General features: G+C 55.6%; 8 protein-coding genes across 8 annotated transcripts; 2 read left to right on the plus strand and 6 right to left on the minus strand.

The window, feature by feature from the left end:
• Positions 1-1,500: 1,500 nt before the first annotated feature.
• LMH87_005901 (uncharacterized protein) lies at positions 1,501-2,544 on the plus strand (the record flags this gene model as incomplete). The annotated part of the gene is made up of 5 exons (XM_056203701.1): positions 1,501-1,785; positions 1,845-1,910; positions 1,971-2,107; positions 2,172-2,320; positions 2,411-2,544. 5 exons carry the CDS (start codon positions 1,501-1,503, stop codon positions 2,542-2,544), a joined length of 771 nt encoding a protein of 256 aa, XP_056059133.1.
• Positions 2,545-2,747: 203 nt separating this feature from the next.
• Positions 2,748-4,414, minus strand: LMH87_005902 (uncharacterized protein; the record flags this gene model as incomplete). Its single annotated transcript, XM_056203705.1, has 2 exons — positions 2,748-4,124; positions 4,184-4,414. The coding sequence occupies 2 exons, from the start codon at positions 4,412-4,414 to the stop codon at positions 2,748-2,750; spliced, it is 1,608 nt and encodes a 535-aa protein (XP_056059134.1).
• Positions 4,415-5,948: 1,534 nt separating this feature from the next.
• LMH87_005903 (uncharacterized protein) lies at positions 5,949-7,954 on the plus strand (the record flags this gene model as incomplete). Its single annotated transcript, XM_056203706.1, has 2 exons — positions 5,949-5,955; positions 6,060-7,954. The coding sequence occupies 2 exons, from the start codon at positions 5,949-5,951 to the stop codon at positions 7,952-7,954; spliced, it is 1,902 nt and encodes a 633-aa protein (XP_056059135.1).
• Positions 7,955-8,389: 435 nt separating this feature from the next.
• LMH87_005904 (uncharacterized protein) lies at positions 8,390-12,794 on the minus strand (the record flags this gene model as incomplete). Its single annotated transcript, XM_056203707.1, has 5 exons — positions 8,390-11,333; positions 11,382-11,521; positions 12,165-12,196; positions 12,677-12,681; positions 12,754-12,794. The coding sequence occupies 5 exons, from the start codon at positions 12,792-12,794 to the stop codon at positions 8,390-8,392; spliced, it is 3,162 nt and encodes a 1,053-aa protein (XP_056059136.1).
• A 1,945-nt stretch (positions 12,795-14,739) lies between these two features.
• LMH87_005905 (uncharacterized protein) lies at positions 14,740-15,791 on the minus strand (the record flags this gene model as incomplete). Its single annotated transcript, XM_056203708.1, has 2 exons — positions 14,740-15,064; positions 15,451-15,791. 2 exons carry the CDS (start codon positions 15,789-15,791, stop codon positions 14,740-14,742), a joined length of 666 nt encoding a protein of 221 aa, XP_056059137.1.
• A 1,898-nt stretch (positions 15,792-17,689) lies between these two features.
• LMH87_005906 (uncharacterized protein) lies at positions 17,690-20,226 on the minus strand (the record flags this gene model as incomplete). The annotated part of the gene is made up of 2 exons (XM_056203709.1): positions 17,690-19,867; positions 19,957-20,226. The coding sequence occupies 2 exons, from the start codon at positions 20,224-20,226 to the stop codon at positions 17,690-17,692; spliced, it is 2,448 nt and encodes an 815-aa protein (XP_056059138.1).
• Positions 20,227-20,281: 55 nt separating this feature from the next.
• On the minus strand, positions 20,282-21,075 carry LMH87_005907 (uncharacterized protein; the record flags this gene model as incomplete). Its single annotated transcript, XM_056203710.1, has 3 exons — positions 20,282-20,375; positions 20,440-20,544; positions 21,062-21,075. 3 exons carry the CDS (start codon positions 21,073-21,075, stop codon positions 20,282-20,284), a joined length of 213 nt encoding a protein of 70 aa, XP_056059139.1.
• A 1,325-nt stretch (positions 21,076-22,400) lies between these two features.
• Positions 22,401-24,314, minus strand: LMH87_005908 (uncharacterized protein; the record flags this gene model as incomplete). The annotated part of the gene is made up of 6 exons (XM_056203711.1): positions 22,401-22,592; positions 22,650-22,737; positions 22,789-23,248; positions 23,301-23,648; positions 23,704-23,788; positions 23,847-24,314. 6 exons carry the CDS (start codon positions 24,312-24,314, stop codon positions 22,401-22,403), a joined length of 1,641 nt encoding a protein of 546 aa, XP_056059140.1.
• Positions 24,315-24,563: the final 249 nt, after the last annotated feature.

The following is a 24,563-nucleotide window of genomic DNA, read 5'->3' on the forward strand; positions in this document are numbered from 1 at the left end:
CGTTCCTTGGTGATTGGCACGTGCGAGAGTCAGTGCGAGACCGACAACTGCCCCAACGCGCTGGTCTGCCGCCCGCGCCGATGGACTCGCAACTGCGAGGGCTGCGGCGGCGGCAGCACTCGCGGCCCCGGCGAATACAGCCCGTATACCCTCTAAGTCTCAGCAACAGCTCTGCGAATCTCGATGATTACCTCGAATCAGGATTTCGCAAGGACAAGGTGGACCGATACGGGGAGGACGGTATAGCTTAGCTTTGAAGAGGATAAAATAGCCGGCACCGATGGCCTATTTCTGTCAATACACATCATCAAGTCGATTCTGCGCAACATTGGTGTTAAGTTCAGTTTAGCAATGAAGACTGCAGCTAGCCCGTCAAAAAACGACAGCTCATGTCCAGTCTGACCAAAGTCCATTTTGACGAGTGTAAGTGGGCGAGGGGGGGGTCACGGCTCGAGTGTGCCATTTCAACCCGGATGAAAGAGGCGCTCGTTTTCCGAATTATTTCCTACGCGCGTCACTCTCGGTCACCAATTCGTCCTGGCTATCCGTAGAGGGCGTTCGTATGGTTGGCCGATCCTGCGATGCAGGGGCGAAGCGTCGTCTGACACTTGCCCCCCGTTGGCAAGCTGACATGCAGCTGGACCCTGCTTCGCCTGCTCATCCCTGCGCCGACGCAGCTGAACAGCCCGGGCAGGTATTTACGCCACTCAACGGCTATTTGTGCCGAAACAAATCAGAGAAGTTGGTCTCGCTTTGTGTGTTCCGCTGCATAAAGGGAAGCGGATTGCAAAAGTAAAAAGTTAGTCATTTCCTCGCGCTGGCTTGCCAGTTCACGTTAGTCTAGTTGAAGAGACAATTCAAGACAGATTCGCATGTCGCTCACTCAATTAACGATTTCAGCCCTCCTATTGGTGGAACAACTCTCCTCGTTAATGTTGACGTCGAACTAGGATTCGCGAACGGATTTTCTGCAATTTGACATGACGGGTGCATGAATGGAGGAATAGATCTTCCCAAAGCAGATCTCCTTTAGGGCTGGGCGAACGCCGAACCGGCTAAACTCGTCATTACCCCGGATACTCGGCTACGATGGCACTAACACTGTCGCTCTGGTGGCCTGATTGAGGAAAGTTCCAATAGGTTTTTTAGCGACGGAATGTTCCGAATAAGACGGGCGTCCGCAGGTAATGTGACAGTGGCGTGCTGGCGAGCTGTATCCACAGAAGCCGACCCGGGCCGGACAGTACCGGTTGTGAAGCCATCGACAGTAACATGGCATGGTCCTAGCTTCGTTGATGATGATTGTCGCAGTTTCGCCGTTTTCAGGCGATATCCAGGATACGTTCGATTAGTTCTGCTTAATTTGTCTGACCAGACTTGGAAAAGCCGCGACTATAAATACTGTGCCTGATCGCCTCTCACAAACATCAAGCCAATACAAATCAGTTTTCCCCAAGAGAAGCATTGTATCACAGCATTTTCCAATACTCGCTCGTCACCATGCTTGTCAAGACCATTGCCTCTCTCGCTGCCATCAGTGGCATTGCTGCCGCCGCGGGCCCCGTCCGCGCCTCCGTCCCTACCAACGTCGACGGCGCCAAGTACAACAAGCCCAATGCCGGCCCCCCGGGCGACTGGTTCGCCGGCGACTCGTCGCTGCCCATCAGCAAGATTGCCTCGGCCGTCTCCAAGATGACACAGACACCCAAGGATGCCAGCTACATTCTCAGCAACGACAACCACAAAAAGGCCACCATCCACAGCGACTGGGCCAAGTTGTCCAAGGTGAGTTAAACATGGGTATAGCGATGAGACGATTGACCAAGTCTAAAATGGTCTTACAGGGAGCTGCATATGCATTTGTCGCCGACATGGACGTTGACTGTGACGGAATCGACCATGCCTGCAAGGTTCGTATATGCCACACACAAAAAACCAGGAGAATAGCTATGTTCTGACCATCCATAAAGGGTAATGACGACGGCGAGCCACACACCAACTTTGGTGCGCTTGCTGCCTACGAAGTCCCCTTTGTCGTCATCCCCGACAAGTTCCAGGGCGAGCACCAGGACGAGCTCGCCGGCAACAACCTCGTCGCCGTTATTTGGTACGCACTTCCATCGCGACGCCGTGCGCGCGCACCGTCCGCTAACTCCTCCACCCCCCTTCAGCAACGGAAAGCTATACTATGGTGTTTTTGGCGACACCGACGGCGACACGCCCGAGGAGATTGGCGAAGCGTCCTGGCTCATGGCCAACACGTGCTTCCCCAGCGAGGGCCTCAATGGCGGCAAGGGACACACTGATGCCGACGTCACCTGTGAGTAAACCACCACCACCACCAACCAGCGTCTGCCGGACTGTGCTTGGGCTACGAGAGCTCTTCAAAGCTGATTTTTGTGTGAAATAGACATCTTCTTCACCGGTGATGACTCGGTTCTGCCCAGCAACGCTATTGGCAAGAATTACCTCACCAACTTTCAGGCTCTCAAGAACCTGGGGGACAAGTTGATGAAGGACCTCGTCTCCAGCCTGCACCTGTAGGAAGACTTGTTCAAGGTTTAGTCTATAGAAAGCGCTTCAAGAAATGCGCAGTAGATAGATCAGGTATAGCTGTAAATACACTACACTCGTAACTACACTCGTAAAACGGCATTGCACCACTGAAGCGTTGAATGTCGTAAGCATTGGATAGTATTACAATTTTTTTTAGTATTATGCTTTAGCCTACAGTTCTATAATCGCTGCTATTGGCTTTTCTTCTCTTTGGCTTCCTCGGCCTTCTTCTTGCGCCTTGCGATCCAGTTCTTCAGCTCCGTCATCAGGCCCATGATCAGCGGCACCGAAATAGGTCCCAGCAGGGGCAGATACACTGCAATCTTATGTTCGTCGGGGAAGTAGAGCTGGCCGACCATGCTCTTTTCGAAAAAGGCACGCTCGACTTCCTGCTCCGCAATGCGCGCATGCGTCAGGCCCTGGACGCCACCAAGGTTGGCGCATGCCTGTTCCAGGTGATGCAGCGTCGTCTCGACGCCGTCGGCGACGCTCTGGGGGATCGCAATGGACGGCAGCTTCTCCGTCAGGCGAGCCAAGGAGCCGAGCGACGACGAGGCTCGGAGCAGCAAGTCGGTGGACCGGATGCGTGTCAGCGATGAGAGGCGCAGCGGCAGAGAGCCGGATACGGGCGTGCCGAGGAGAGACAGCAGATGGCCACCGAAGGTGAGCATGGGCTGCTTCAGAGTGGCAACGGAAACGTGGGCCTCGTTCTTTGGCAGAGGCAAAAGATACACCGTGCCCCATTGGGGAATCATCCATGATTGTGATGTATCGGAGTTGTCGTCGAGGCGGATGGTTTGGTTCCCGACGTATAGCAGAAAGTTGACTGTAGGTGCGCCACCAATCGAGGGAGACAGCGGCCACTCAGCAGCATTTATGAAAGAGGACAGGCTTTCCTTGTTCAGCACTTCGGACTGGTCGCCCGGCGTAGCGTAGAGCTGCACCTGGGTGTCAATCGTAAAGTTGTGAATGGGCTTGAGCACCTCGAGCATGGGTTTAATGTACTCTTCCAGAGCGCCCTCGACGTCCCACGAATTTGGCAGCCCGCGGTCGGTCAGCAGCGAAAACGTCAGGTGATAGGTCGGCGAGTATCGCAGGGAGCGCGTCGTGCGCTTCGAGAGCGCCTCGGCCACGTCGGGCGTCAGGCTCGGCGGTCGGCTGCCCGAGGCCATGGACGAGGTCGACAGGAGGTAGGCGATGATGGACTGCTCCTCGGCAAACGTGGATCGGAGCTCGTTGGTGATGAATGTCGCGAGGGGCGAGGACGCCGAGTTGAGCTGCGGCGTAGAGTTTGGCGGGTATGTGATTTCGAGGAGCGGCTGCTCCTGGCTGAGCGACGACGTCGCCGCATCGCCGGGCCTGCAGTTGATGATCAGGGCGGGCTCGGGCTCGTCGCGGGCGGCGCGCGTCTCGTCCTTGGGGGCCAGCTGCAGGCGCAGGTGGTGGCCCGAAAACTCATTGAGGTCGTCGAGAGCGTGCTGTGTCAGGCGCACGAGGTGTTGCGCCTCCGGTTCTTGGAGTGCATCGGCGCGAATCTCAATCTGGAGGGGGAAGACGGGTCGGCACGCCTGGGAAGCAAGTCAGCAGCTGATTCACAAGTAAATTCGAACACCAATGTCCTGTGTACCTTTCCATCAGCCCATTGCATCATGCCATCCAGCGGCAGGTGTGCGCGGTGAATGGCCGTTGTCTGCCACCATATGGGGAGGCCGAGGAACACCACTATCAGCCAGTACGACCAGACAATGTAGGTTCGTCTTCGAGTGTCGGAGGGCAATTCCGCAGGAGGCGGAGTATAACTTTTTTCTCCTTCCGCCACAGACGAGGCGGGCGCCTCTGTCGATGCGTTGCTAGCCATCGTACGCGGCAGTTTTCTTGGCTGGCAACTTGGGAGCTGTCGAGAAGCCCTTGGCCAACAACAGCTACATGCACTTGTACAGGAGCAGGCGTGGCATCGTGGCCGGTTTGGCGCGAAGTCACGTGAAGCACTTTATACACGGTTTTATGCAATTTCATAACCGCTCACCTTGTCATCATTGCAGTGAGCCTACTTCGACTAAAATTAGCTTGGAGTTCTGTGTTCATGTTAGGAATTCGTTCTGTGTTTTTCAGGTAAATCGGCGGTGCCATGGTAATAATGTTTTTATTCATGGCGTCTGACGCCGGCTGGTCCTGGTCAACAGTCGGCTCCGACTGCACGGAGCTTGCATAAACCCCGCCACAGCCATTGTGCAATGTACTGCCTAAATGAGTAACTGGTACGTAACGCGACTAATCAGCCCAAGAAAACAGAGTGGTAGATGAGATCTGTTGGTCTATTCATCATTATCCACCGGTAAGAAATCTTGCCTCTCCAAGACTCCGGCTTTGAAGTTTTCTAAGAGTCAGGGCAGAATACTTGTTGATGGTGATCTCACCAGAATCCACTCGAGCCGACTGATGATTATACTGGTAGCTCCGGTCGGCGGCAGCAAGTCTCCGCTCCCGCTATCTGGGCATCGAGGCAACTGGGGCAACAAAAGATATGGGCTAGGTAACATGTTTGCCTGTACGTACGGCATCGGTACGGGGGTGAAACGCCATGGGCCTTGATCACATACTCCGGACCAGGAATAAATGCCAAGTTGACAGGGTTCGGCATCTTACATTTCCTGGAGTCTGTCGCCTCTTGTTCCTCGGGTAAATTATGTGGCCCGATGAGACAACAGACGGTGCTGGGTTCCGCGCCGCGATGGAGATTCCGCGGAGTGTGTGGAAAGCAGCCCGAGGAAGCAATGCGACGTCAAAGCACATGGGCTACTTCGGAAGAGAGACGCAATCTTAAACCACCAACTGCGCTTTTCTGAGAAGTCTACTCAACTCGAAAAGCAGCAAGAAATCATGGCAATGGAAAGCTGGGCCAAAGTCCGGTCAGCCTCGTCGTCCCTTTGTGGAAGAAATCCGGGGTGCGCAACCACGATCCTAGGTTAGCAAGTGACTAGTTGCGTAGTCTGCTAGTTGGCCCACAAACAAGAACGAGCCGAGGCTTGGACAGCCCACCCAACGGCCTCTTGATGCAAATCAAAATGATGAGCGTTCCGCGTCGGCGGACGGCATTGGCGAGCGGCCGGGCCAGGCTGTGCTGACGGCTGAAGAGCGGCCTTGCTTGGGCTTCTACCCTCCAGAGCGCTGCATGATCGCTTCTTCTTCTTCCCTTTACCTCTGCATTTTGCCTCTTTTCCTCAGCTTCCTCCCTTTCTTCTTATTTCATTTTTTTCCGTCGTGCAGACCGCATCTCAAGGTCTTGCGCCCGCCGCTGAGAGAGTGATTGCATCACCGCTTTTTCTTCCCCCCAACGTCCCAGATCCCGACCCCGAACTCCGCGTCTCAGTAGCGAACAGCGTTTCCAAAAGATGCCCGGTACGAAGCAACCACTCCAGATTGTCCAAAAAATTGAAAAGAAAAATCCCAAAATACGAACAACACGCTGAGAGAAGCACAAAGCTAATATGCCGCCACTGCAGTGCCCCTTGCCGTCGCGGCCCCGGCCGCCCTCGCCGGCGCCGCCTACCTCAACGCCAAGTCGGGGCTTTGGTACGACCTGATGCTGCAAAAGATTGGCATCATGGCCATGATCCGCCTGATGCGGGGCGTGCGCACCAATCAACTCAGCCTCTTTTACTTTCTCGAGCACTGGGCGCAGAGCAAGAGCCACGCCGACCGCGCCGTGCTGCTCTTCGAGGACCGCCGGTACACATACGCCCAGTTCTACGACAAGGTCCTCCGTTACGGCACCTACCTGCGCGCGCATCACGGCATCAAGCCCGGTGCCATTGTCGCCATGGACTTTCAAAACTCCGACACCTTCCTGTTCCTGTGGTGGGGCCTCTGGGCCATCGGCGCCAAGCCCGCCTTCATCAACTACAACCTGACCGGCAAGCCGCTCGCGCACTGCATCACGGCCGCCTCGGCGCGGCTCTGCATCGTCGACCCGGGCGTCGCCCAGAACGTGACCGACGAGGTGCGCGGCGCGCTCCCCGACGTCGAGTTTGTCGTCTTCACCCCCGAAGTCGAGGCCACCGCCGCCAACATCGCCCCGATCCGCTTCCCGGACAGCGACCGCGCCGAGGCCGAGTTCTCCAACATGGCCATCCTCATCTACACGTCGGGCACGACGGGCCTGCCCAAGGCGGCCATTGTGTCGTGGGGCAAGTGCATCGGCGGCGGCACCGTCGCCTCCATGCTCCTCGGCCGCGGCTCCGGCGACATCATGTACACCTCGATGCCGCTGTACCACAGCTCCGCCGCGCTGCTCGCCTTTTGCGCCACCATGGTCTCGGGCAGTACCCAGGCGCTCGGCCGCCGGTTCTCCACGCGGACGTTCTGGCAGGACGTCCGCCAGCACAAGGCCACGGGCATCCAGTACGTCGGCGAGACGCTGCGGTACCTGCTCGCCGCGCCGCCGCAGCTCGACCCCGTCACCGGCGAGGACCTCGACAGGAAGCACCACGTCACCGTCGCCATCGGCAACGGCCTGCGGCCCGACATCTGGAACAAGTTCAAGGACCGCTTCGGCATCCAGGCCATTGCCGAGTTTTACGGCTCCACCGAGGGCGCCGGCTCGACGTGGAACCTCAGCAAAAACGACATGTTTGCCGGCGCCGTCGGCCGCATGGGCTGGCTGCGCCGCTTCCTCATGCGCAACGACCTGCGCTTCGTCGAGTACGACCACGAAAACGACAGGCCCTTCCGCGACCCGGCCACCGGCTTCTGCCGACGTGTCGCCGCCGGCGAGCCCGGCGAGCTCATCACCCGCGTCGACCCGGCCGACCTCAAGCGCCTCTTCCAGGGCTACTTCAACAACAAAGAGGCCACCGACTCCAAGATCCTGCGCGACGTCTTCGCCGTCGGCGACGCCTGGTACCGCACCGGCGACATCATGAGCCTCGACGACGAGGGCCGCTGCGCCTTCAACGACCGCATCGGCGACACCTTTCGCTGGAAGTCGGAGAATGTCTCGACCAACGAGGTCGCCCACGCCGTCGGCACCTACGCCGCCGTCCGCGAGGCCAACGTCTACGGCGTCGAGCTCCCCCACCACGACGGCCGTGCCGGCTGTGTCGCCGTCAACTTTGCGCGCCACCCGCCCGACGCCGATACCCTGCGCGGCCTCGCCGCCCACGTGAGGGACAGCCTGCCGCGGTACGCCGTCCCGCTGTTCCTGCGCGTTGTCAAGGACATTGCCGGCGCGCAGACTACGGGCACCAACAAGCAGCAAAAGGCCGTGCTGCGCAACGCCGGCGTGAAACCCGACGCTCTGAACGACGGTGCGACGCTGTATTGGCTCCAGGGCGACACGTATGTTCCTTTTGGCCAGAAAGAGTGGCAGGAGCTGCAAGGAGGCCGCGTCAAGCTATAGAGTAGTATAGACGGGGCTACCGGTTGCGGCGTCGCATGTAGAGGAGCGCCACAGGCTGTTGCAGCATGGAATTCGCGTGCAGGAGCGACTAGTTGACCTCTTGTTACCTGGTTAGTGTTTTGGGGACTTGATTTATCGTGGGTTGTTCCAACATACAGCATGGTCGTTTCGCTTTCGCATATAGCATACAGAATAAGACGCAGAGACTCTGCTTAAATATATAAAATAGGTTCTCATTTGAACTGACCACCTTTTATCAGCTGTGAAGCTCCCCCACACTGTAGTTATACCAATCACCTATCGTCTCGTGTATCATGCCATCATTCCCATCCATTCACATATGGTTCGTCATTATCCTGTTCCCCCATATAGTCCCTTATATACACAAATCTCTTGAACTTCGTTAACATCGCCCCATCTTATGTACTGCTGGGTTCAAGGGCCCCCAATACCAAGTCCAACTCGCTGTCCACCCTGGAGGTATTGCCCATTTGTGTTCGGGGCGGCCAGTGTGGCAGTGCCGGCCGTACCGGTCCTCTCGCGCAGTCTTCGTCCTTCCATAAGGCCGCGAAGGCCACGCTTTTGCAGACCAATGACGCTGCTCAATTCGCCGTTCCAAACAGCGCCGTTTTCTCTATCGCTGCCACCTATTTCTGAGCCCCATTCTGAGCCGTTAGCGCTCGCCGACGACGACAGCTCACCGCTGGCGGGGCGTGTGGAGGCTGCGCCAGAGTTAATGGTGAGGGTAGCTGTTCGTGAAGCAACATCAGAAGAGAAGGAGCCGTTGGCAGTAGACCCAACCAATGAGAAGTCGCCTGAAGTAGCGGGTGAGCCAATGGGATCAAGGCTATCCACGAAGAAGTTGGGATTCAAGGTGCCATCGATACCGCGTCCGCCCCCAGCAGCCATTGCCGTGGCGTTAAAGACAGCCGCAGCATTGCGGCTGTCAAGCAAAGAATGAAGACGCTCAACAACGGCCTCGAGCAAGCCGTCAACGCGGTATGGCCGTGCGATCTGCAAAAGAGAGCATAGGATCTGAGGTGTGCAGAGAGGCGACGACACTGGTGGCAAAGCGCTCGTATATAAGAAATGAAGAAGTGCCTGCACCGTCAGGTAAGTGTGCGGAAGATAGAGACATCTAGGTCGCGTATTCGGGGGGAGTGTGCGTGGTGTAGGTGCCGTATTCACCGCGCCCGCATTCATTTCCTCTCCTTGGTTAATACTGCCACCACCAAGTGTTGAGCCGTCCACACTTGAGACATCGATATTGGAAGGGGCCAACGTGCTGGCAGTTGAAGTTGGTGTCGCAGTTGCCGCTCGGGATTGCGGTGTTATCGTCATGGCAGATGCACGGAGGGGGTTTCCAGCAAGACCTGAGCGGAGTGTCATGCCATCGCCACCGTCTTGTGAAGCAGCACCTTCTCTAAGGAGTTGTACAAAGTATGGGCCCCAGCGCCGTGCGACAATACGAGAGCTAATCGGAATTCGCTCCCCGCCGATGCAAAGAATATCCATGTCAGATATTTCCCGCATGGCCAAAGCCCTCTCGCCCAACTCCTCGCTCATCCGCGAGTGGTAGCGGCCGCCTGCGGTGTATCCCGCCTTTCTGGATAAGCTCAAGCCGGGTCCAGAATACGGGCTGCTAGCAGAAATGAAACCGGCCATGGGGCTTGTCTTGCGTGGGTTATCGTAGAACCCAAAGGCCTCAAGCTCCACCATACACACATTCGTAAAATTGATGCGCCGGTGGTTGTAATCGTCGACCAAGCTTCGCTTTCTGTTTCCAAGGATGACAAAGGTATTCCTTCTGTTCCACAGGACACCCCGATTCCAGCTGCCTTGGCTAAATACACTGCCTCCGGCATCGATTCGACTCCAGGTGAGAGTTCTCAGGTCCAGGGCCCACAAAGCATACTCTTGCTTTGAAGATGTTAAGTAGGTTCCCGAGACAACAAAGTGCGTATCCAATACACCACCGTTGGGAAAGCGGAGGCCAGGGGGGGAGTACGTGCCGGACATAGGCCGCTCGCTAAGAGTACCATCTGGAGCTCGAACTTGCAGCTCTAGCTTCACGTCCAAGAAATTATAGTTCGAGTATATCAGCATAGACGAGCCACCCTCACGTGCTTCCTGGCTGATGCCATCTTGGCGTTGGAGACCAGCTTGGTGAGCTTTTCCGATCTTGGCCGATACGGAAGGCAGGAGCGGGGCAGCAACGCTTCGGTACGCACCGCAGCTCTTTCCCAAAGGCTGCGTAGATGCCCATTTCAGGCTTCGGAGGTTGAAGACGCTTATTTGCTCGATATAGTGATTAGCTCCGTCTTGGCCACCGACAATGACCATTTGGGCACCTCCAGAGCCATCAATGTTGATACCAATACGGCCCTCATTGGGGTTTTGAGATGAAGGGTTATGTTGGAGGGCAGAGAGCGGTGCCTTTGTAGAGGAGAAAGAAGCAGCAGAGGGCAGAATGCATGCGCAATGAGCGTAGCGTCCTTGCGGAGCATCTGGAGTCGGAATGAATGTCCATTTCTTTGACGAGACGTCGTAAATATATATGTCGGACATGACGCTAACTTCAGGTTGCTGCTGCTGGTCTTGGTTCGTGGGCTGATTCGGCGATGGTGACATACCACCGTAGCAGACCATCTTTGTATCTCCTAGCGCGCACATGGAGTGAAAGTATCTTGGCGGAGGAACGTCGCCGGCGGTCTGGAGCTTCGTCCAATGGCGTCGGATGAGGTCGAGCTCGTACAAATCGGAGGTCAGAGGCGCAGGTCGGCTGCGAGAAAGAACTCGACCACCAAACACGTACAATTTATCACCAAGAATCGTTGTCGTCGCACCGACTAGGGGTGGAGGCTCCCGGCCGGTAGTTCTGTGAACATTGCACATGAGGCCTGAGAGATGGGCAGAGGAACCTTGCGAGGGCCCAGCAACTGGTGGTCCTCTGCTTTGTCCTATCGCGGGAGAGGCAGTAGAGGAGCCTGGGCCGTTGAGTCTCGCAGAGAATGCATCTCGCACATCGGTATTCAGGCTGGTCATGCTACCTGCAGCATCTGGAAGGTTCTGGTCCTGGCTGCCGTACATGGTACTTGAATTGGCAGAAGTATTGGGATCCATGCTGCCTAGTCTCTGCTGCATCGAAGGTCTGGGGGGGAAGTTGGAAGATGGCAATGGCTCGGTATTTGGTGCATTCGTCTGGGGAGCGGCTGACGGAGACAAGGAAGCGTCAGGCTCGGAATCGGGCGGTGGCTGCGGTAGTGGTTTCTCGAGGCTGTGCTGTAAGCTCAGATTTCTTGCATGCTGCCGCCTTTGCGGATGCGGGAAGCCGTCTTGCGGTGGATTGTATCGGGACGGCGATTGGTCGCTGTACTGGCTGAAAGTCGGCGTTGGTGGATTTCTCAAATTCAGAAGAGAGCTCGACCTTGGCACCTGCAACGATGGCGGCTGCTGCACACCGCGGTATACGAAGCCAGAGCCACTCTGTTGAAGTCGGTCAACAGAGGACGATAGTTGCTCGGCGGGCTCGGGACGATTGTCGTCAGCAGGGCGCTGGGTAAAGCTCTGCGGAATGGTCAGTTTGCCTGGAGCCGGCGGCATGATGGGCAGCCTCGTCGCCGCTAGGCGGATGCAAGAGCAGCAAAATTCGGTCTGTCTATCGCATGGCAAAGGGCAGAAGAATGAAGCAGGATTTTAAGCTCGTGCTACGCTGGGGGTAGTGCAGGTGGAAGCAGGAAAGGTTCTCGTATTTGGGTGTAGCACAACGGCGGGCTTGCGTGGGACCAAGATGGCTCACGAGCATTGCCTGCAAAATGTTGAGAGAAGAAATGGGTTTTGGGTCGACAACGCGATGGGTCTAGGCACAAGACTGGGTCTGTCCATCTCTTTTTGAGGAGAAATGGCGGCGGCGCGGCTGCGGCGTGGATAATGCCAGGTCCGTGAGAATTAAGGCAGCGGGGTTGGACGGGCCGGCCAAGAAGCCGATGACCAGGGATATTCGTGCTTGTGCCCCGTGTAATGAGCGGAGGAGATGAAGCAGGACGATGCAAGGGCCAAGGGCAGTGGTAAGGGGAGGGAGTATAGACCAGGCCAAGGATATTGGCACCGGGGTGAGGGCGATTCGTGCAGTTATGCGCAGTCGGGAAGGGGACGAATGGCGGTTGGTGACGAAGGGACAAGGAGAGCAGCAAGCCAACGATGCACGTACCGTTATGCGACCAGCGTAGCGCCGAAATAAATCTTATGTACGTCAAGGGGGGGCCCTTTGTCAGGCGACGACCGACACGAGTCGAAGCAGCGAAGAACTTATCGCGTCTGGGGCGGAGGATGGGCGGCGGCTTGGAGCAAGATGGAGTGTGTATGTCTGTAACAAAGGACCGTCGGTTGGCGGCGCTCAAAAAGGGCGATTTTGGCTCGCCGCACAGACTTTGCCGTGTTGCTCGAGGTTTGAGGAGGGGCTGGAGCGCAGCGGGCTGGTCTGTGGTGGGTTTGCCTTGTCCCTCAAATGAGCTCTCAGCCTGATGCCGCGGGTGCGGGCGCGGCGGCGGCGTCGTTGGGCGATGGGATGGACGGTGAGCTAACTCTGTTTGGCGTGCTTGATCAACAGCGACACCGAGTCGGGGTGTACACCGGCCTATTATTACAAGGTTGTTTCTTTTCTCTTCCAGGCACGTCTTGCCAATGCAGGTAGTAGCGAATCGAGGAAAGGTCTCGCGTCACCGTGACTATTGAGAGGGCCACAAGCCCGTGCGTCTTGTCAGTGGTGGTGGGCTAAAATAGAGTCAGGCCCAGCTTACCACAACGATGATGAATGGGCGTGGCGGGCGGCGCGCGACATGGACAGCCCAAGCGTTCAGCGGAGATGTGTTGTCTGTTTCAAGAATTGATGACGTCTACCACAGATAAGACGTATTCGAGGACATCTGATGATATGAAGAGTTTATGTTTTTCATGTTTGGGCGTCGTCTGTCTGTCCGTGCCTTTGGCAGCCGGCAGCTGGCGCCGGCAGCACCAAAATGGGCGCCTCCTCCGCGCAAGCAAACATTTCTTGCAGCAACCATAGCTCAATGCCCAACATGACGATTCATCCTTCCGCTACCTGTGGCCCAAAACACGATCAGAAACGATGCTGCTCGGTATAACAGAGCCACCCACTAGCGCACACACCCGTCGGGCGAACAAAGGCTGATGGCTCGGCGCTGCACGGATACACGCCACGCTGCTAATGCTGTGGGCTGACAGGCACCATCCCCTGCATCGCACTATCTGAGCTCCCCGAGTTCACGCTGCAGGTATCGGATGATGGGCTTAGCATGGATGAGCGCTGCATCGAATTATAGCTACGAGACAGCTCGGCGATCCGTGGCGGCGACGTCTTTGATAGGTCACCGCGTCTTCCGACGGCGTCCTGCAGAGCATTGTACCCGGCATGCAAAACAACAGGGACCGGTACAAAACAATCCACCAAAGGCCTCCAAGCAATAAAATCGAGACATGAAGGCGCTAGGCTCGTACGCAGATGGCGAAATCGACAATGGTATTTTCTACGTGTATTGCGTATGACGAAACCGGCAGAAGCAAAGACGCTCGGATAGACGCGGCAGCAATGACAATTTTGCGTGCGGCATATCGATTTCGGACATCTGCCGCGGACGCTACGTTTTCCCGAAAATCAAAGGCAATCTTGCTCCGGCACTTGCGACACGTGGAACCCCTGTCAGAGGCTAGAAAAGAGATACGGGAATTGTTTCCCTGCGCAGGGAAACAATCGGTCAGGCCGCAGCAGCAACGGACGAATATGGGGAAGCGGACCGAGCTCAGCGCTTTCTAGAACGCCAATAGTCGTTTGGTCAAAGCTAAAAGGCATATCATGTACGTGTCAACTGGCATACTCCTGGCAAGATTGCTTTGTGCAGGGCATTAAAAGCGGACTGGCGGAGCATCCAAGACATGTCGCGCCGACAGCCAGTGAAGGTTTGTGATATATACAAAGCTAGCGAATCGCTTTTTTAGTTTTTTTTTCTCACTCAACTTCAGACAGACTCGTAGCCACATTTCGTCAACTTCTGAACACTCTTGTATTTTCATGTGCAACGCTTCCTTAGGCTGTCAAGGTCAGGCAACGATGCGAGCAAGCACCCCTTGATGTTGGATGCAACTAGCCACGCATAGCTTGAACTCTGTTGCGACTCGCCCACCTATAAAATACCTCAGGAGAAGCAACGCAGGTCATCTTTTGGCTGAAACTGCTATGCATGCGGGAGAGTGGCACGGCTCGCTACTTGCTCGATGCACTCTACTCGTGCTGTCGATCGTGCTACCCTGCGTTGACACACATCAAACGACAGCGTCGCTGAGCTCTGAAATCAATGCAACGCGGGGTGATGTCGGCAAATCTAGGACTAGAAAATGTAGGTACAAGCTTCTTCAATTACGACGGGCTATGTCAATTCACAGGAGATTGTGTGCTTTGGCAAGGTAAATTTTTGGTCATTAAATTTCGCTATTTTGTCGTCACAAAGAAAATGGTGATGGGCGGGTGGTCGCTTTGTACCAACAACATGAGTCAGCCAAGCTGCTACATTGCCTGAGCCAACCCTTCCCGCCCCAAAAGGTATCAGTTACTCATTAACCGTATTCAGTGCAGCTTGTCTCCAAAAACGTTGTAGTTCAAGCAGGGAACACTTGTAAGCACCAGTACACGCCCGCTTTCCACTACAGCAGGACTCGGCAATTGTCACACCACACAAGTCTGGAGGAGCCTCGACACAGGCCTAACCAGCTTAAGCCTTGGGCAGGCTGGTGAAGCGGAGGTAGGGCTTGACGATGCGGAAGCCGGGGAAGAGCTTCTCGGCCTCCTCGTTGGACACAGGAGGGGCGACAATGACGTCGTCACCGGGGACCCAGTTGATGGGGGTGGTGATGCGGTGCTTGTCGCCGGTCTGGAGGGAGTCGATGATGCGGAGGACCTCAGCGGCGTTGCGGCCGGTGGAGGCGGGGTAGGAGAGGATGGTGCGGATGGTCTTCTTGGGGTCGATGAAGAAGACGGAGCGGATGGTGAAGGCAATGCCCTTGGAGTCGACGTTGGTGGCGTCCTGGTGGTCGATCCTGTGAGAGATGTCTTGTTAGCAAGGTCACCACAGGGACATTGGTGTGGCACGATTTCTGCTCGACGCTCGAATCTTTCCTCCGCCGTAAGCAACACGCTAGCCCCTCCTCCCGCACTGGCTTTGAGCAGTTTGAGCGAGTGGTGGAGCAAAGCGCTTTACCAAGCTGTGTAGCTCCGCGAGCTACTGTTGCGTGGATTGCGTGATTGTTCGCAGCGGTTGCAGCGCGAGCGGGGACGAAGAGGAGCCCTCTTCGAAAAAAAGAATAGGGAAGGGCGCAGTCCGCCAGGGCCGTTCCGCAGAGGCGTCCTCGGAGCTCTCAGGAAACGGGCCTCTTGATCGGAGCTTTCAAGACAGGCTTTTGGCACAAATACTGCAGCTACTTACATGTCGTAGGCTAGAGCAACCTGGCGCTCCTTGTCGCCGATGATGGGGAAGCCGACGTTGCCACCAGTGACCTCGGCAATGTCCTTGATCCAGCCGTCGTGGGACTCGATGGTGTTGGCCGAGAGGCCAATCAGCTTGACGCCGCGCTTGGTGAACTCGGGCTCGAGCTTGGCAAAGGCGCCGAGCTCGGTGGTGCAGACGGGGGTGTAGTCCTCGGGGTGCGAGAAGAGGACGACCCAGTTGTCGCCGATGAACTCGTGAAAGTCAATCTTGCCCTTGGTGGTGTCGGCCGTGAAGTTGGGGGCCTTGGAGCCGAGGCGGAGGGGAGCAGTAGCAGCCATTGTGAGTTGATTTCTTGAAGAAGAGATGGGTTGATGAGGAGAGTTGGTTTACAGAGAGAGCAAGAGGAGGAGAGAAGGAAAGAGGGGACCTTGATGAGGAGTGGCCCACGTCTACACTTTATATATACTGGCCACATACACTATGCACCATTACAGTGGAAATTTGCTAATCAAAGACACGAAATGGAGCTCTAAAAAAAAGAGGCAACTACCAGTAGACCGTGTATGCATTGCGACATCCCACCGAGCGTGTCGAGCTCAGCCGTGGAGCTTTGTGAGCGAGTATCCGGCGTTGCCCCTCCACCACAACCCCTCCCCCTCACTACCTTATTACTGCGCGGTGCTGGCGGGGGTTCGAATGATTTGCCAGTAAATTCCATCTCGAAGGGCTTTGGGTACCTGGGGCTAGCATTGGCAGCGCCCGCCTTTTCCCCCTTCGCCCCCGAATAGGGCATGGCGCATCGATTGCGTGCCCGCGACGACGCCTCATTGGCCGTCGGGGTGCGATTTTGCCATCCAGCTCTCTCTGACGCAATAGGCGCTTTCTGTGAGCTAACTGAGCTTGCCCGTAGTTTTGGTGGCGACGGACGGCTGGTCGGGGCGGTGCTGATCCACCCGGCTGAAGTCCAAAACCCCTGCATGCGCCGAGGGGCCGGACGGATTTGTAAGGTAAAAAGGTGAATTTCTTCGAGGTGACGAGACAATAGGGTGCAGTGTGAAGGAGGGCGGCACGATGACAGATTTTATGAAATGACGCAGCAACGACTTTGAGATTTTGATGTTTGTAAAGGCTTCAAAGTTTACGGGGGCTGTAGTGATGTATGCAACACTGCAAGAGTTGTCAATGGCTCCGTCCTCGGGACATCACACATCTGGACAACATGGTCTTTTCCCTCGAAGCTGCTTGAAAGACTACCTTACAATTCTTGCCTTGCGTTTTACTGCAGACTAGAGGATGTGTAGCCAGTCCCTTCCTCATCAAGCCCCTCGTCACGCAGGTGGCAGCCCAACCGAGCACGTCCTCTGGCCGGGCGAGGATCCGCATCCACACCCAAGCCGTGGTGCCCAGAGAATGGCGACATTGCCAGATGCTACCTGAGCCAAGTCATTGTCTCAATCGCCAGAATTGTCTTTTAAAATGCCGGAAAATGAAATTTGTATACAGAAAGCCGCAGTGCACTTTCAAGTGCATCTCAACCACAGCGCAAACAGTCAGGCTCCCTGGATAAACTCGAGCAGCAGTCCATACTCAAGCTAGGTAATTGCACAGCGGGTGTCAACTACAACTCCCTGTCTTGGACTGCCATGTGTTCATACTGGTACATAAGAACAGTAAAAACAAAAGCACGGCTAGGATGAGAAATTTAAGCACTGCTTGACAAATGACCCCAACGGCAAAAAAGAGCGACCACGCCAGGAGTCGAACCTGGAATCTCTAGAGATTACGGAAATCGGTTGGCCGAAATCTAGCGCCTTAGCCATTAGGCCACGCGGCCCGATGAATGATAAACAGGCGCTAATTTCTCACTATGAGCTGATCACAACTCTCGCCCCACAAATCTGCAAATGCCCTTTTCTCTCGTACAACCTGCTCCCGTAAGTGGAAACCTCGGGGTCCTGGTTACATGACTTGGGAATAAAATAACGTTTGTTCTATATAGATGTGTATCCAATCTTATAAAAAGCGCGCCATGCCAACAAAACTCAAGTCATAGAATGGCCGCTGCAAAACTCCTGTGGCTATGCTCTTCGAGGACATATTGGCCCCCCTCACGCCAACTCTCGGCCTGCTCTCACAGGCAACGAGTCTCTAAATCCCATGTACTGATGTAGTGTTTCTATAGTATGAAAAGCCAAAAATCAAAAACCAAAAGGTTACATAACGAGCCCAACCCAACTCACTCCCACGCTCCATTTCCGATGCGCCCGCCGGGACCAAACATACTGCTGTCGTCTTCGGCCTTGACGGCCTCGCTGTACTCGGGCGGCGGCGACTCCCACTTGCTGTCGTACGGGTCTGGGTCGCTCTCCTCGCTGGCCTGGTCAATGTCGGCATCGCTCGAGTGGCCCTGCTCGCTCGTTTCCACATCCTCAATCGGCTGCTGCTGCTGCTGCCAGGCACTGCGCGGAGGAGACGACGCCTCGTCCTCGGATGTGCTCGCGTACGGCGTCGGAACAGCAGCATCCGTCTTGGACGGCTGTGCTGCGCTAGGCAGCGTGAGGGGCTTGGAAAAGTCAAACTCGGCAAAGGGATTGCTCGTGGCGGCGGTTGGGGCCGCGGTGGTTGTGGAAAAGGCGGTGCTCGGTCGGGGGATGTGCATTTGGCTCTTGCTGGCTCGGTGCAGACGCGGCTTACGCGCCGCAATGGGAGAGCTGCCGCGGCTGCGACGCGAGCGCATTTCCAGGCGTTCTTCCTCGACCGTGTCATCGTCGGTGACGTCCGCCGCCACCTCAAATGTGTGTGAACGGTCGCCCAAGCTGCGAAGGCACCCACCAGAGCGGCGTCGATGCTGCTGCTGCACAGCGCCCGACGGGGTTTCGATGCCCACGGCGTTGGGGGTAATGCCGGCGGATGGGTGGGGGATGCCAGCGCCGAGCTTCCGCAGGTCGCCTTGGCTCTCGGAGAAGACAACTCTGGTGCGGAGACGATGGACGGCATTGTCGAGCGCGAGTTCTATCGCGCAGCGGTCTCGTATCCGGCTGAGCTTGGGCCATGTCGCCCTCTCGCCCGCGATACTTGAGCGCAGCATAAAGGCGGCGCTCGGGTTGCTCAGCAGACCGGGCAGCTCGGCCAGGCCAATCTCTGGCAGGATGGTAATGTCACCAAAGTATTTTTGGCTGAGGATGCTCTGGCACTTGGTCATTAGGTTGGGAAAGATGCCCATCTCGGCCATGAACTGCAGACGATGCAGGGCCTCATCCCTGGCCAGCGTCGTAAACATGTTGAGCCAGTCGGATTCGTCGGGGAGCGGCTGCTTCGCCTTGCGCAGCTTGGCCTCGGGGGATAAATGGTCGTCTTTGGGCAGGAAAGGAACGACGTGGGGGTTGACTTGAGACACGATGAAGTGGTTGACGTTGAACATTTCGGCCAGCCGAGTCATGGGGAGGTCGTTGTCAACAGAGCCGTCGATGAAATGCTGTGGCGAAGGATTCCAGCGGTGATGCTCGCCGGTGACGGGGTCCTTGACGAGAAGCGGTGATGAGTGAAAGACAAAGGGAAGCGAGCAAGACGCCGTCACGGCCGACCAAATCATGACGTTGGGGGCTGTGACGTAGTTGAGTAGTCGCGGCAGCTCGTACACGGATTCTGTCGAGACACAAATGTTGAGAATGCGGCGTGTGCGATTATAAGCCTCTTGAAAGGTAATATCACCCATCATGGTACGCATGACCCTCTTGAGATGTTTGATATCCGACCAGCTTCCCTCGGTGAGCAGCCGGCGGACGTGATTGAGCGTGCCAAAGTCGCTCTCTTCGTTGCCGAAGACGGCCAGGTCGCCGTGGGGAAAGTCACGGATGAGCGCGGGAATCTCCTCGTCGGTGCGGGTGCACATGACGGCGCAGACGATACTGCCGGCGCTGGCGCCCGAGATGATGCGCGGCAGCAAGTGCGCCTCGAAGAGCGTCTTGAGGACGCCAATGTGGGACATGCCAAAGGTGCCGCCACCCGAGAGCAGCAGCGCGCTGCGGCCGAAGCTCTGGCGCGCGAGCAGCACGCCCTCGAGCAGGTCGCGGGGCTCCATGTCGTTGTTGACGGCGCTGTGGATGACGACGGCGTCAATGGTCTGCAGGGCCGAGTCGACGTAGCGCTCAATCAGCGTCTTGGTGCCGAGGTACGAGTGGCGGTAGAGGTCGACGTTGCCCATGCCGCCGAGGTCGCGCGAGAGCTCGGTGCGGATGAGGTGCATCATGGTGAGCAGGTCGCCGTTGGCGCGGGCGTCTTCGAGCGCCGTCAGCCGTTCCTCGATGAGGCACGGGTTGTAGTCGCCGTCGGAAAAGTCGCGTTTCCACTCGTCGTTGCCCTCGAGAAGGTCGAGTTCCTCGGCCGCATTTTGCCAGTGTTTCAACGTTTCAGCCTACAGCCGGCGATTCTAGTCAGCAAACGGGAACATGTGGAATAGAAGAGTTGGCAGCGTAGAAACATAGAATGATTGAGATGACGTACACTCTTCATTCGCAACGTCAGGACCTGTTTGCGTTCTTCCTTCTTGCGCAGCAACGCTCTCTCGTCGGCGCTCAAGCCATCCTTCCAGTACAGCAGCAGGTCATTGGCACCCTTGATCGACCGGGAGACCTTTCCCACAATGTTGCCATCGGATGGACCCTGCAGCCGCTGTCGAGGAGCGGCCGGTACTTCTGTCTTGTGCGAGGAGGACGACGATTTCTTGGGGCTGCTGGGTGCGCGCGACCTTCGCGGGAGGATGAGGTCGACCATGGTTTGGCGGCGAGCAGGTAAATGACAAAGACTGGTTTTTCAGGAAAGAAGATGCTCAAAAATAACCAAAACTGTACTCCATGATGTAGACAAGAAGCAGAGGGAAAGAAAACTGCTTCAAACAAACGGGCCGTGTTGTTGAACAAGGCCTGATCGCAACAGCGCGGGATCAGCGGGCGAACCTTTGTGGTGACGTTTTGGCGGGAGACTAACCCACACCACCCCAGAGCGGGCGAGGGAGAGAATGCCGAGGGTAGACCGTACGACAACGACGGGGCAAAAGGTTTGGTTGAGAGGGCCAATTTTAAAGTTTTGTAGCTGGTGGGTTACAGCAGCTCAGCAAAACTCGTAGGAAAACGATCAGTAGAGGAGAGGAAGCAAAGGAAACAAGGTGCAAGGGGGAGAATGGGAAAATAGAGTGCAAGGACTTGATGTGTACGGACCAAAGGTATTGAAGATGATGCAGATTTAGGCTGTCAGTGATGCGTTTAGCGAGCCACCATGACAGTGTACCAGTACAGTACCTAGGTATGGCCGATGCTTACCTACCTAGGTATTAGTTATTACAGACCTATTGAGTTGCCCGCGCTGGGGCTAGCGTAGGCATGTGGGCGGGTTTGGGCCATCTGACCGCCCCCCTCCAGGTCACGCTGGCTGGCTCAAGCAGTCGCTGATGCCCGACTATCGACCTTGAGTGGGATATATCAATATAATTCATTGCACTACTGCGGGAGATCGTGGGGGTGCCCATCGCGAAACAAGTCACAAGAAAGAAAAGGCTGGAGGCGGAGAGAATGCGGGTTTCGCTGACGCATTACCAGGCCGATGTACGGACAACTGTTCTTGCATATTGTGTCTGCGGCAGAGCTACGCCGAGGGGTGGCAGATCCGACCCGTGTTACACGGCATCTCCTCTAAAAAGGTTTCAGCGCATATGTGCTTGCTCTGGGCTGAGCTGAATGCAAGACAGTGGCTTTTCGTAGACCAAGTTCGATTCTTGAGCCTGAAGGCGGGAGGTGCCTGCTTGCACCGATTGGCCGCTTGCCTTCACATGCCTCTACAGAATGGCCGCCAACGTAGGCGGCGTCTACCACCTATAACCTTCAGTACATAATGGCGCTCCAAAGGGCGTGCGGGTGACAGAAAGCCGCCGCTCTAATGATAGACGAGAAGTAGGTCTTTCGTGGCTTTAGTCTAAGCCCTTTTCTGAAGATGATAATCTTCTTTGCCTTCAATTATCCTGACGGTCTTTTCCCCCTAGTTTCCTAGTATCAGTCTCTTTGTTGCCATGCCCTTGCCAGCCAGAGGTGCCTTTCCTGGCAGCACGCCCCAAGTACTGACAGAGGTGCTCGGAACCCGAACGTGGTATCTACAGGTTTCGACATCACAGGACAGCCGAGTAGAGACAAAAGATGTCATGATATATTTGACATGGCCAAAAATCTATCTCATCGCAATGCACCTAATAAAAGGGGAAAAAACAGTCGCTGTAGTTATGCATAAGTACATACTCCATGATCCTCACCCCGCTTGCCCGTCGCTGCACTAGTTACCTTCCAACGGTCGTCGTCCTCGAGACTGTCAAGGTGGACCGCCATACTTTCTCTATTAGCCCAACCGTCTTCCAAGACCTTCCTCGATGGCATGCTGGCAGTCGCTGCTCCATGCTTTGAATCAATCCGCTTATGATGATATGCTCCTTTCCCCAGCTGACGCCGTGCCTTGGCCACGGCTCCAGACTCCCTCCGTAATGGGTAGATATATAGACTTGCAGTCTCAAGATGATGCCGCTATTGTGGTTGAAAGTTCCCAAAAGTTCACGCTGTTGATATGTGCAATTGACATTTGCTCTCGCATCTCCAACGATGTTGATCACCGTCTTCACGCGCTGGTTGCCATGGCGCCGCGCCTCTGCTATCCGCCAGGACTGATACCATAGTGTGTTGCACTCTGGCGTGGCCATCTGTATAAACCTGCTCTCCATGTTGCCACGTTGCCCATCTCATTACTTCCAAGGGAGCTGTGGATATTTGTGTATCGGTTGGCTCCTCTTGCGTTGGTAGTTGTGGCGCTGCATTTGGCTGGCTTGTCAACCGGTATGTGTGGGCATGTGTCTCCGGATACACGTCGCTAGTCATGCGTTGCTGTAGTTGTCTCTCGCTGCCAAAGGCTTCTCATCTTACGGCAGAGGCACGCTCGGCATGCAGTCTTGCCGCCTCGGTACCGTCATCACGGGTGCCTTCTTGGAACCAGCCGTGTTGCAGTGCTTCCCTTGCCGTGATTCGGCTGTTCGGGTCAAATGCAAACATCTTGTGCAACAAATCCAAAAAGTTTGACAGAAACGGATTTGTGGGTGGTATGATTTCCTGCCCAGTGTTAGCAGCCGGAATAGATGGGGTTTGCCCTTGCCAATCGCAACGCACCTCCAGCTTCTTCATATTATTTACAAATCGCCTCGATGCTCTGGTCGTCTCCGTGATTGGGTACTCAAGCTTGAGGCGCTTGAAATAGCTGCGTAATGGTCAGTTATTTACAAGCCAGAAAAATGCACGGCAAACTTACTTGAGTGTTCCGGGCTTGGCCGTTTTGAAGGCTTTGTTTGCTCGTTGCACCAGCGTCCTGTCGATGGGACGACCGCAGACGGCTTCCATCATGGCGAGATGTTCCCTGTTCTCATGTGTCTGGAACAAAGCATCGCCCGTGAACAACTCGACCAGAATGCATCCTATGCTCCAAATATCGCAAGGGTACGACCAATCCACGCCGAGTATGACTTCCGGAGCTCTGTAGTGCCTAGTTGAAACAACCGTGCTATGATACTCGTCTTCGAAAGTTGCGGAGCCAAAATCAATGAGGCAAATATCCGGCTTCAGTAGGACTCGTCTTTGCTTTACTTGACGGCAAGTTGCCGCCGAGACAGAGGGGATGTTGCGGTTGTATGTAAAGGCTTGGTAGTTGGCGTCTTGGAGAAGGATATTTTCAGGTTTCAAGTCTGTGTGCACAAGCTTGAGATCATGCAAAACTATTCCAACATGTCAGCTTCATTCTGGACAGAGCAGCATGATATCACTTACAAGCAACGCTAGTGAGCAGCTGATGGGCTATGCTCTGGATGTGGCTGTTGGGAAAAGGAGCAAAGTTGTTCGCTTTGAGAAAATCGAATATACTCGAGTCCATCAAGCCCATGGTGATGCAAATATGACCCTTGTAGTCGAAGCTGTCTCGGGGATGAATGCATCTATATCGGTTTTCTGGATCATTATTTCGTAAAGTTTGTAGGACTCGTAGTTCGATTCTCGCGGCGTCTCGGTATTTCTGAATTGAGCGAATAATCTTGAGGGCGACGTGCTCTTGCCGGACCATGTCGAAGGCCTTGACAACCTTGCCAAATGTGCCCTGCCCGAGCAGTCTCTCGATTCGATCTAGAAAAAGCACTGGTCAGATTTGCTGAGCGCTCCATATATGACAAGTTCTTACATTGTCTTCCCACACGCTGCTCGGGGATAATGATAAAGTGTCCGTCCTCATCATCGACAGAAGCGGCACTGCTGTGGCTCTTGTCCTGTATACCGTCAGAAATTGGTCTTTGCTGTATTTGTTTTGGATCGTTGGAAACATACATCGTGCACAATTCGAATATTGGCGTTCATTACCCTTCGGGCGGGACCCCGGGGTGGTTTGTAGTCCTCATACTTTGGTCTCTTGACAGACGTCACACTCTGGCTAGAGCTCGGGGTGTCGTCTTGGCGATCTCCGACTCTTCGTCGTTTCCGGCCAAGGTTGGACTCGGAGTGACTTGAGCATATATTCGACCCATTTGTGGTGCCATTCCCGACCGAGCCGACCTCCGAAGGTTCGTGTGCCTTTCGCTTTCTCGTGGTCGAGACTCGGTTCTCTGTGGCCGAGGCCGAGAGCACTGGTCTGCCAGCTGTGTGGCTAGTTGTGGGATCGGGTGAGTCCTCAATCACAATGACCTCCTTCGGCAGGCCATTCTTGTAAAACGAGTTCCAGTCTGGCTGGCGAGGTGCCCTTTGAGGCGCGCAGTTTGGGGCGCTGGGCCGGTGTTGCGGAGCGACCGCTGCGGACATGGCCACAAGTCGATGTCGTGGTTTCTGTGTTTTTCTCTGAGGGCTTTAGGTGTTGTTCATGGTGATTTCGCTTCTCATGGTCTGGAATATAGGGTTACCAGAGAACCATGGCCGAGGATTTGGCTGTATTTGCTTGTCACTATGGACCAGAACCGGGCAATGGATAGCAAGTAGCGAGACGGATTAAGTGTTGACCCGCCACGATACTACCGGCGAGCAGCGAGCACTGGGGCACACTGTGCAGGCAAA

The sequence above is a fragment of the Akanthomyces muscarius genome, chromosome 1 (assembly GCF_028009165.1).
Source record: "Akanthomyces muscarius strain Ve6 chromosome 1, whole genome shotgun sequence".
NCBI classification, from domain to species: Eukaryota; Fungi; Ascomycota; class Sordariomycetes; order Hypocreales; family Cordycipitaceae; genus Akanthomyces; species Akanthomyces muscarius.